We start from the raw sequence: 12,822 nt of genomic DNA, 5'->3' as shown, positions 1-12,822 counted from the left end.
AGCGATGATCGTCCTTATATCAAGCAAAATCAGAAGTCAGGGAGGCAAAACGGATCGTAAACAGTTCAGCAGGATCAGGTCCAGTGTTTAAAAGCAAACGTCTTCGTTAATGCAAGCAGAATCAGGTCCAGAGGTTAATATCAAAGGTCGTCGTTTTAAGCCAGTAAAATCAACGTCCGGGGTTCGAGAGCGAAGGTAGTCGTAGAAGGAGGCAAAATCAGAGGCCAGGGAGAGAAAATGAGTCGAAAACAGTAATAAATAGTTCACCAGATATGGTTATGAATTCTCCGAGAAAAATGTCAAGCTGACAAACTGTCAGTGTCTATGGCCAGCACAGATTCAAAATGGAATTTTTTTAAAGACTAAGACAAATCTCATAACTGCCGAAGTGGGTCGTACGCGCAGTCGAGCAACACGTTTTTATTTTTATAAAATGTATGGTGCTTCCAAAAAATCTGTAACTTTTTTCTGTAAATAGAAATGCTTATTCCTATCACCAGAAAAAATATCAGGCGATTTTAAAATTTTCAGACATCCCCCATTCCGGCGACGATAACACATCACATGACCAATCGAAAACCCTACGATATAAGATCTACTAGTGGTGAATCACCCGCTGGATCCTAAGCACTAGCGGTTCAGCATCGTGGTGCTCATCATGGGCCGTGTGGTGGAAGGTCCACCAGGAAAACACGAAACCAAAGAGAGTCTCCACCAGCTCAAACTCATTCACACCATTTATGAATCTTGAAGAATCCTATCTCAACGGTATAAGAGTTTAGTTACTCACCCGCTGGATCCTCAGCTGAAGATCTCGCACTAGCGGTTCAGCATCGTGATGGACATCATGAGCCGTGTGGTGGAAGGTCCACCAGGAGAACACGAAACCAAGGAGGGTTTCCACCAGCTCGAACTTCTCTCGCTCGCGGACGGCTTGCAGTTGGAACACGTACTCCAGGGAGGCTTGGCAGAAGTCACGCTCTGCCATGTCCATCGCTGCGTCAGCCTGAAAGTACATACATACATACATTAATGCCTGTATTGCCGAAAGGGGTAGGGCACATGAGGCTGCTCAAGTGTCAATGCCACTCTTAGCAATAAACTGGTTATAGATTGGGCTGGACCATACCACTGGCCCCACACCATAATTGACACAAATTCCACAGTCAACTTCTATGACACACGGGAGGCAAGACCTGATGAAACTCTTGGCCCGTCACCAGGTCACCTCACTACCCGGATACCTAACAGTAAACTATAAAATATCTGGACTGGCCGAATTATCATTGGTCATTGACCCTGGCGGATGATTTTTTGAAGAAATCTGTGAAATCTAGAAAGATGAAATCAAGAGACAATAATAACCAAAACCAAAAGGCAAGTTCGGGTGATCTAGGTAAATATGTCTAATCTTCCGCAATGACTTCCTGTCTACATTTTATACATTTACAGAAAATATATCTTCAAACTTTATCATAGCTGCCTAACCAAATAGTACTTCTTCAAATCTAAGTATGATGAGGTAACGTTTATGTAGAATTTATCTTTACAATTTCTCTTGCCTTACTAAACAAACTTCAAATCTATGATAACGATCTGTTATCTAAAGGTAATGACATGTTTAAGAATACATTAACTGATAGCAGAGGCTATATTTTCTGAACATCATGAATCAATTCAGACTACATACGGACAATAAAATTGTGTAACCAATGTGACTAACAATTATGAATTATCACTATCAGCAATGCAATGCAGCTATCGGATGACACATCGTTGGAATTAGACACTCGTCACATGGAGCGTAAGCGTAAGAAACGCGTGAGCGTAGTGTAAGAGATGCGTAAGCGTAACCGTAGCGTAAGAAAAGCGTAAAATTAGAGTTTCTTAGTGATACACTGATTCAAACTTTCACGATTTTTACACATATTTGGTCCTGACCACCCACTTGAACAGTTTGTCCACTAGGTCGACAAGGTGACATTCCTAGTGCACAAACTGTTCAAGTGGGTGGTCAGGACCAAGTGCGGGTAATTCGAAAAACTCGTACAGCTAGAAGATGTTGATGTCAACTTCAGCCAGTCTGCTCCGAGACCACGGGGACAATGCCGTCCTTGAAACGTCGGAGGTTAGTGTTTAAAACATAGTAAATACGCGATTAAGTCCCGTTTGCAATTTCTTAGTGATGCCGTCACATGGTGGCCATCTTCATGCAAAATGTAGCGGCCGTCTCTGTACAAAGTATGGAAACGGCCGTTATATGACGGCACGGCTATCCTAGTAAAGCTCTGGTTTGCGTAGATTCGGATTAGCGTAGAGATCGGAGCGCTGGGAGTTATGTAAGTGTAAATCATACAGTTTTATAAATGAATACGCCTGTCGTAATGACGACAGGAATCACATACGCTACGCTACAACGACGTTTCGTGTGTGCTCTTTGTTGCGCTCTCGAGGGACGCGCGTGTTACGCTACTTTTACGCGACTCTTACGCTAACGCTCCGTGTGGTGAGGGCCTTATAACATCTGTTTATTTATATGACCGATATGGCCTGCAGTGAAAGCCAGCCAACAAATGCATCTCTATTTATTTCCATTATCGTTTATTGGTGTTTATTGTTATTAGTGCCCGCGAAGCGAGAAATAGAAACGTCTAGTCGGATATTATTAGACGTAAATGTTTGTGGCATTGAAAATATATGAAATAACAATCGTCAATAAAATTATGGACAGTATCTGAATACGCTTTTATGCTCATAATATTAGAACCGTATTCAGATGTTTGTTTTCGTCGGTGTGTATTAGATAAAATTGAAAGCAATTGCAAGGTTGAGCAAAGATGCATTGATTTGATTGTATGAGATGTAAGTACACAATGTAAGAAAACCACGTAGTTCCGCCCCATATGTCACATACCATTTTTACATGTCTCTGTTTAGCCCGATGGTTGACTGGTAGAGAATGCCATTAGGCATTAAGTCCGCCATTTGTACATTTTTGTTTTATTTGTGCAATAAAGTATAAATAAATAAATATGTTTTGTTTTTCGGTCGATAAATGCAGAAAATTAACTATACCTATTATTAGATTGCGATTCTTCGTATGTTATCCTCCCAAAGAGTTAACTCTATCAGAAAATTTATTTTTAAATCACAGACCTGTAGACCATTATTTTTTACGTCCAGACCATTTTTTTTTTGTCAGCCTATTGAATAAGGCTTAAATACTCTTTGAGTCCTATGGCGTATGTAGGGTAGGGTTTTTTTAAAGACAGCAATACGCAGACTTTAGAAATGAGCATTAGCAATACAACAGTTGTGCTGTTCTCGAGAACGTTCTCATTTTACTATGGAGAATATTCTCTTGAGAGAACATTTCCCATACAAACTGGAGAACGTTCTCGGGAATGGCACAACTCTCTGCAATACGCATACCACCACGGCGCAGGGAAGGGCATGATGTGGTAACCACCCAATAACCAGGTTGATGAGATAAAACCCGTGGTTTATCCTAATCCACTAAAGCCCGTTTGTCACCGTCTCCTTGCTATTACTAGGGGAAGTGCATTACGCATACCATACCACCCAGGCGCGGAGACGGGCCTGGGATGGTTATGTGGGACTCCCTAGGCTGATGAGACCTGGTTTACCCACTAAACCCCCTCTGTCGCCGTCGCCTTGCTGTACGGCGAGGTCCCAGGCACTCCGAAGTACTCGTCCGCAACCTCGCCAGCAAGCGTCCAAACTTGGACCCGACTCTTGGGGGAAACCTATATACGCCCCTAACTCAAGTTTATCTTTAGGTCATAAAAGTTATATGATTTATAACCCGGTGTTACGGGTGTACCATACCTCTTGGAAGACATTGTCCTGTTTCTTGGTGGAGAGCGACAGCGTCCGCTCCTGGCTCTGACAGAACTTGGCGGTTTTCTTGTCGAACTTCTTCTTGCCCTCCTGAAACAGACACACGGAGCTTATTAAAAACTCATATTTCCATGCTTATCGGGTGCCGTAGCCGAATGGCATTTCTGCGACGCGAAACGAAAACGAAACGCCGCGAAAGGTAGTCTGGCTCTGTCGCGCCAACACGCAAGAGCGAAAGAGATAGATATCTTACGAGCGTTTCGTTTCGTGAGCGTTTGTGCCATTCTGCTACGTACCCTACTACGTTTATTATACTTATTTTCATGGAGAACTGTTTTGCGTATAAATTTCAAATGTAATAGTTATAATAGCTGCCTTGAAAATATTTGAACCGGTCAAAGCCATGCCGTTCAATATTAGACCACTTTAGACGTCGTCGATTTAAAACTACACAAGGAACGTGTGAACGAAAAAGGACAAACTACATTATGTGGACACACATACAAAATCCAAAATAAAACATTTAGTCGCAACATCGCTAACAGGATATAGGTCTAAAATTCTAAATTATCCTCCAATCGCAATAGCGGAAATGCAAGCGGCGACCTTGATACACGCGCAACAGATACCTATCATATTTCTGCCACCGCCGAGGCGCCGACACTGTCTGGCCAACAATAAACCATCGGCGGACCGTATGTTCTTGTATTAAGTAAGGTACACAGTCGAGCAAATAACCGTCGCCATATATTCATGTAGGTAATGCAGCACAGTCAGCAATCCATACTAATATTATAAACTAGCTTTTGCTTGCGGCTCCGCTCGCGTTAGAAGGAGACAGAAAGTAGCCTATGTCACTCTCCATCCCTTCAACTATCTCCGCCTAAAAAATCACGTCGATTCGTCGCTCCGTTTTGCCGTGAAAGACGGACAAACAAACAGACACACACACTTTCCCATTTATAATATTAGTATGGATGGGAAAGTGTGTGTGTCTGTCTGTCTGTGTTCGTTTTTCACAGCAAAACGGAGCGACGAATTGACGTGATTTTTAACCCCCGACGCAAAACCGACGTTGTGTTAAATATTTTGACGTGTCTGTCTGTTTGAGTCCACAATGTCGGGGGTTCATTCAAATTTTAATTTCTTGGGTTAATTAAGTGGAGATAGTTGAAGGGATGGAGAGTGACATAGGGTACTTTTTTGTATCTTTCTAACCCCCCCTAAAATTGGTGGCGGTAGTTTGTATTCATAATCTTTGTTGCTGAGTGTACAACTGTACATGTACTTGTACACTGTCTGACGGACATATCGTCACTACTTTTAAAAAAACTTGTATCTTTGTCTGTCAATGAAAAGAAAATTGTAGTAAGTATGTATGGAATGCATATAGACTTACTGCGTTTTAACTTTGAGGAACAGCGTGAGATACGAGATTTTTTAAAAGTAGTGACGATATTTAACTGCCGGTGGGCCTTGTGCACTGGATTTTAAGGGTTATAACTGGTCAGTTGTCAGTATACGTGACAATTACGAGAGTGGCTTCCGGTGTCGTGACGACCTTGAGGTAGCTAATGCAATTAATGGACTCGACATACTACTTTCTGACGAGAATCATATACTCCATTAAATTCAACACGTAGCTAGGTTCATTATCAGGAACCACCCTATAAATTAATTGTATTTGATCTAAAGAACCTTCCCTTAAAGTTAACGGAATTCAATAAAAACAGGGTGTATACTACAGGTACCTATACACATACATACAGAAAGTCAGGCCAGGATAAGTTGCTAAACGATTTTGACAGTCCCGCCTCTGTAAGCAAGGATATTATTTATTACTGCTAGGACTTAGGACGTAAACGAAATAATTCCATCGAATTTTGACGGCGAAAATACCACCGGCGAAGCTGACATATTCATTGCCACCATGCCTCAAACTGACTCTAATCTCACAGCTGTAGTCCCAAAAGGAGTAACCGGAGTAAGCAGAACATGAAACTACTGAAATTTCAGTGCCACTCTTAGTAATTAAGAGGCTCAAAAAAAACGAATTTATGATTACAGCGAAATGTTGCTTAGACCATAGCCCTCACCACAATTAAAGCCTCCGCCACACATAAAGCGTTTTGATAGCGTAGCGTCAGCGGAGCGAAATGCGCGCATTCCGCTCGCAATCCGCGCTCGTTAGGTCCCGCCGGCGTTCGCTAGCGTTCGTCCGGCTTTTAAAGCTCGGCCACACATGCGCGTTTTGAGAGCGTAGGCGGAGCGTTAGCGGAGCGCAATGATAGCGGTGCGCCGGACGAACGCTGGCGTTGCGCCCAGCGGACGCCGACGGGAACTAACGAGCGGGGATTGCGAGCGGAATACGCGCGGATTGCGAGCGGAACGCCAGCGTTCCTCCGGCGCACCGCTATCATTGCGCTCCGCTAACGCTACGATATCAAAACGCTTTATGTGTGGCGGAGGCTTAAGTAATTAAGCCCATATCAAGCTGTCGACTTCTACAACTGGAGGAAAAGGGGTGGTGAAATTCTTAGCCCGTCAGCCCGTCACCACATGGCATATACTTTACGAGCTTGTAATACGGTCGAAGAGCCTCGAATGTCAATATAGCTAGCTGGTAGCTATTGAAATACTCATTTAACGACACGCTACTGCGTGTTTTGTAAATATCAAACGTATAGGTTTATTTTTTATTGAATTGCACGTTCAACGTACCTAAGCACGCCAGGTAAGGTAAGTATTAAAAAGCATGATTTTCTATTGACAAAAAAAAAGATCAGAAAATAATACAGGAATACAGTGCCACCGTCTATTTAAACCGTATTGCATGTAACAACTATTTTGACACTTCAATGAGAACAGTTAAATGTTGCCATGATAAAATAAAATAAGTAGTTCCATTTCTACTCTTTTCTGCTAAGCTGTAACAGCAGAATTCAAATGAAGAAAGAATTAAAAAAAAACTAATCTAATAATAATAAATTAGTTATTTTAAAATACCTAATCTAATCATAATAAATTAGTTAGCTTCTTACTCATTGAACAAATGTATCGGAATTCGGAATGAATACTCGTAATGCTGCGAAACAATTCTCATTATGGTATGATGAGCCCCATGGCCATTGCAAGTTTTTGATCAAAATAATGGAACTGTTGTTAGTTGCTAGGTACCGTAAACTTGGGTTACTTTGATTCTTGGGGTTACATTGATAAAAACTTCGTTATATTTTTAAATGCAAAACTCCACACTTCCGAACGCAGCTGTCTAATTTTTTATTTTAAGTTCGGCAATATGGATAGTTACTCTCAATTGCTATGGCGCAGTGAACAAGTATGTTGGTGGACAGTGCGGATCACATGTCAAAATATAAGTATAGTTTGTTGCTATTTTTCATGTTCAAATAACTTCTAAACTAACGTAGTGGGTATTAAAGTAAAAGGTTTACAGTGAATATTAGCTTGCCAGAAATGTGTTTAGCTATACCATTGTATTGACTTTTGTGTCATAAAGGCAAACTAGGCATTTATTACTTATGATTTACTCTGTGGGGTCACTTTGATCACTTGCATGGGGTAACATTGACCATACTTACACATAGTTCATTATTGTGTGATGATTATGATGTCATGGTACTTGTTGAGGCTGATCGTTTGATCTCTTTTTGTGATAAACATTGAGACAATCTCAAATATGGTAATTTTTATTTTTGATAACCAAAGTAACCCCAAAATAGCATTAAACAGTTGTAATTTTTGAAGTTTGATTTTTTAGTTGACATTATATACTTCTGAAAGGGATTACATTCGATTTCCTTTCAAAATACATATATAATATAAGACATATATAACATAAGTAACCCCAATGACATTTTAAGTTTGGTTACATCGTTTAATTATTTTTTCTCCGTACATTATTTTGTTTACTTTTCTAGATTTTTTAGCAGCAAAAGACTAAAAAAAGTTGATGTTTTTTTTTACCATTAAATGTAGAAGTTAGAGAAGTTTAAACTTCAAAATTGATCAATGTAACCCCAGTTTACGGTACTTCTCGTACGCAGAGATTTTGTCATGTTTTCTAAACGCAATTAACACAAACAACAGTTGCCGACTGTGCTGAAATAATATGCCTAACGATGTTACACTTCACTGCATGTGCATATTGTGCACCAGTCACCGGCATAAGTGATGATTTCTGTACCTTGTCGTTTTTAATCGTTTGACAATTTCGTATGACATTTCAAACACGACGTTAAAGTGAAAAGGTACAAAAATCATCACTTATTTTTGCCGGGGACTGTGCATGAATGCATCACTTCATTCATAACCAAGTAGCTCAAACACCGATGGAGTATATATGTCACATGTGGTGTGGATAACGGATGTTGTCTCTAAACAACTCCTTCAACAAAAAACCTATAACTCTCAAGAGATATGCGCCGTCAGTTTTCTTTTTTCTGACTACAGATCGAGTTAAGTATCAACGCATGAAGAATCATATTGCAGGAAGAACCCTTAATATTTAATTAGATAAAAACGTTTTAACACATTAACGGCCCGTAAATGTGTGTGTCCTTGTGTTTCTTAACAATCTACTTTATGGTTTTAAAATACACGATGACGCTTATAATTTGGCTACTGCTAAAAAGACATTTGGTTTTGCCGTAAGTAAAAAGAGTAAAGTATGAAGTTGTAGGTTCATTGTGTGATAGACAGTTGCCTTAGCCCGTCACCACACAATCGAGTGGCGTAATCTAAACAGTTGAAAACTCATATGGTAGTCTCAGTTGTCCTTCCGGTGCTCACGTGTCCTAATCACTGCGGAATGCGCGCGCACGCCTCGGGCGGACGCAGATGCGCTTTTGTCAGCGCTTGCGCACGTCATACAAACAAGAACGACACGAACTGGACCTTATGTCCTTTTGTTATAAAAAAAAGCCTTAAAGCACAAAAATGGCCGACGGGCCGAACTAGGTAATATGCAGACAAACGTCGATACGAACTCTATATTATCCCAAAGTTTCATCCTTGAGAAAATGAGGAAGGTCTGGCGGTTAGTCCATCATTCACGGCGGCTGCCGTTCATGTTAATACCTAACGCCTACTGAAAAAGCTAGTCCTTTTCCTGTATTTACACTTTGAAAAGTCTGCTTTTGAAGACCCTTGACGTTGAACGTTTATTTAATAAGTGCTAATTTAAACCTTAGTGATTGTAAAGAGATAAAGAAGATTATTACAGTTTTAAATCTTTGTACAGTCAATTTGTATACCTACATACACACATAAACTCAGGCCTGTATTCCCAAAATGAGTCGGCAGAGCACATGTAACTGCTCATGTTTTAACGCCACTCCAATTAAGGTGCGTTTATTTTTATTTTTACACATTTTCGTCACCGTCCATTACATAACATTTAGACGATAAAAAGACCGTCAGATCCGTGACTAGCCACAGCGAAAGTGTGACTATATAGTTAGTCATTAGCTTACTATAGTATGTGTTAGACGTTATAGTAGTTATTACCTTGCGCTCCATATCGCACACGCAACATATTTGTCGTCAATTAGAAACACATTAACATGCGCAACGTATCTCACGTGACCGAACATAATTATATGCCCTTTTAAATCAACTTATTGTAGGTAATCAATAAGGCAATATTTCCATAATAGTTTATATTTCCAATATTTCCATATACAGGGTGCCCGGTAATTAATGGACAACCTTTTAACCACCAAGAGGGCACCTTATACTGGTCCAGAAAATCGACTTTATGGTTTAGTAAAAGTCGCCTGGTTTTCGAGATTTTCACACTTTTTGAAATTTTAATACTACCAAAAATTTTTAATAGTGTGAAAATCATCTATTCTGACGCAATCGGGGCCGGCCTCGGCGTGCTGCTGGGTGAATGTCTCCGGCAAAGTGTAACAAATGTGTGTTTGCGTGGTGCCTCCGTCGAATCGGTCGTGCGCCGCCTGGCGAGGGACAAGTTTGACAGTGGCACCACTCTGATTATACCAGGGATGTAACGGAAGTGGTTTAACGGAACCGGAAGCGGAAGCGGAAGTTTTGAATTTAGTTTAACGGAAGCAGAAGCGGAACCGGAACCAGAAGCGGAAGTTATAGATGTTAAAAACGAAGTGAAAAAATACCACATAGGTATAACATAAACCAAAACTACTTAAATTACCTAGAACTTTTAGGTGTTTACTGTTCAGCCTGTAATTATCAGTTTGTAATCAGCCTTTAGGCCCACTTAGGTTTTAAAAACGAAAAGAAAAGTTACTTGATATTTTATCTTAAGTATTCATTACAATCCAAAAATTTAAATCACTTTGAACTTTAAGATGTTAAGTTGTTTAGGTAATCACTAAAAATCACACAAGAATCCTTTTAAACCTTTATTATGCCGTAAAAGGTTTTAGAAACGAAAAGAAAACTTACTCGTAGGTAGTATAATACAATCCAAAACTAACCAGTAAAAATTATAATATGTGTAATTGTTAGCACACATTAAATTTTTTAATTAAATGGAGTGATTATAAAAGAAGTAAACTGTATTTAAAAAACAAAAGCTTAGCAGCTTTATCTCCCGGCAGTTTGCTTCTAAGGGGATCGTAGATAAGCCCTGCACCACTGAATAGTTGTTCACTCGCTACTAACTAGGTGGACAGGACAAATATTGGCGCGCAATGGAATGAAGCGATTGATGTTTAGTATCGCAGCACGTGGCAAGCGGAGAGATGAGCGAATGACAGGTATAGACCTGTTGGTCTTTGATGTACGCCGCTCATGTCCCACCGTCGCGCTAGGTTCCGACATCCGCTATAACTTCCGTTTGAAAAATAACAGAACCGGAACAGAAGCGGATGTGTAAAACAAAACGGAAGTTCCGCAGAAACGGAAGCAGAAGCAGAGCTCCGTTACATCCCTGGATTATACACCTCGGCGATAGTGTGGGTGTGAAGAGATCTCACGTGGGATCCCTCATACGCACGCTGTCCGACATTGAGCGACATGGAATTTATAAAATTATTTTATGCTCTTTTCCGTATTCCGACTCTGTTTCCCATGAGCACAACGTTAGAGTGTCGGAGTTAAATTCCATGTTGTACAATGCGACTTGTTACGAAAGCGCTTACCATTTTATTGATCTGAACATTATGTATAAAAGAAATAATTACCGTTTTAGACTAAGAGATAATTATTTGAATGTACCACGGAATTGTAAAGTGACGACAGCAAAATTACTAGCTTACAACGTAGAACCGGGGTTTTTTGACATTTCGGCCAGTGGCAACGGTGCCGGCCGCGCGGCGAGCGCCGGCGCGTGCGCAGCCTCCCCGCGGGCCGCCCACAGCATTTAAACTGACGGCTGAGACAGCGGAGAGGCCCCGTGAGCTTAGGTTAGTTCACCAAAACCTACAGGGCTTCTCCAGCAAAGAGTTAGAGGTGGTTCTTTTCTTAGAATCACAAGATATTGATGTCATGTGCGTTACGGAGCACTGGCTCAAAGAAAATGAATTATTAGTATTTAATATCTGTAATTATGACATAATTAGCTCGTTCAGTAGAAAGTCCGCCATTCACGGGGGATCATTGATTATAGTAAAAAATAAATTTAAATGTAAAGAAAGAAATGACATAGTTAAACTTTCTACTGAGCGAACTATAGAAATATCATGTATAGAATTGGAGGATCACATTATAATGTGCGTCTACAGACCACCTTCGGCGGATTTTAGCGTTTTTGAGTCTGTGATGGAAGATGCGTTGAGACGAGTGTTTGTTAGCAGTAAGAAGATAATAATTTGTGGGGACTTTAATGTTAATATACTAGATCCCACGCATGGACACACAGTTAGATTCTTAAATCTTTTTCAGTCTTTTGACTTGTTTCCGCTTTTCCACGAGCCCACAAGAATTACAGCCAGTACGGCGACTTGTTTGGATAATATATTCTGTAATTGTGAAGTTGAAAAGAAAGATGTCTTTAGTTGTTTCAGCTCTGATCACTGTGGTCAGAAAGCTTATTTCCAAGTCAACATTGTAAAACAACAGCAAGCGATTACGTATAGGCCTATCACTGCTAGCCGAATGGATAAGTTTAGAGAATCTATTATATCGCAGGTACCTACTTTGACAGGTATAAGCAAGCAAGATCCTGATACATTATACGGGGAACTGTCGAGTGTCATCCACGACGTCCACAAGAATATTTTTAAGACGAAGACTGTACAGCAAGGCCAATTGAAGTCAAAGTTTAGTGACTGGGCCACCGTCGGTATCCACAGAAGCAGGAAGAGATTGTATGACCTGTATGAAATGAGGAATTTTAACCATGATGAAAATTTTACTGAATATGTAAGGAGGTATTCAAAAGTGTTTAAGAAAGTTTGCGCCGCGGCTAAGTCTGCATTCTTAAGCAAGAAGGTCAGGTCGGCAGACAATAAAATAAAAGCTACCTGGAATATGATAAACGCTGAAACCGGGAAGACGAAACCCCGTGATGGCCATTACACACTAAAAGTTCAAGACCAAGTATTGTCTGCAGACGACGATGTTGCTGGCGCCTTTCAACACTTTTTCACCAACATAGCCACTGATACTACACGGAATTTAAACTCTTCTGTAGTTAAGGCAGGTCTCTACTTGGACAATTACAATGTTAAGAAATGCAGCATGGAATTATATTTCCAATTTACTGACCCCGAAGAGATTATTAAAACTTTCAAGTCCTTAAAGTTAAAAACAGTGAGGACATTTGGGGGATATCTGTGAAAGTCGTGTATTCAATTATTGACGTCGTGGCACCTTATCTAGCCGATGTGTTTAACGCTTGTGTTAGGGAATGTGTGTTTCCCAATCTGATGAAGTATAGTAAGGTTATTCCTCTGTTTAAATCAGGCAGCAAGGATGACCTTGGAAATTTTAGACCAATTTCCATACTTCCCGTTC

The 12,822-nt window shown here is 40.4% G+C and overlaps 1 protein-coding gene across 1 annotated transcript in view; it reads right to left on the bottom strand.

Moving 5' to 3' along the window:
* The window catches only part of LOC125236096 (rho GTPase-activating protein Graf), a 107,911-nt gene that overhangs the window by 43,724 nt on the left and 51,365 nt on the right, over nt 1-12,822 (bottom strand). The window contains 2 exon segments of the mRNA XM_048142791.1: nt 791-1,006; nt 3,850-3,951. Of these exon segments, the coding sequence (XP_047998748.1) occupies nt 791-1,006; nt 3,850-3,951 (318 nt within the window).

The sequence above is a fragment of the Leguminivora glycinivorella genome, chromosome 18, assembly GCF_023078275.1.
Source record: "Leguminivora glycinivorella isolate SPB_JAAS2020 chromosome 18, LegGlyc_1.1, whole genome shotgun sequence".
NCBI classification, from domain to species: Eukaryota; Metazoa; Arthropoda; class Insecta; order Lepidoptera; family Tortricidae; genus Leguminivora; species Leguminivora glycinivorella.
Note: the sequence above shows the minus strand (reverse complement) of the source record. Positions and strands in the feature narration are given on the sequence as shown.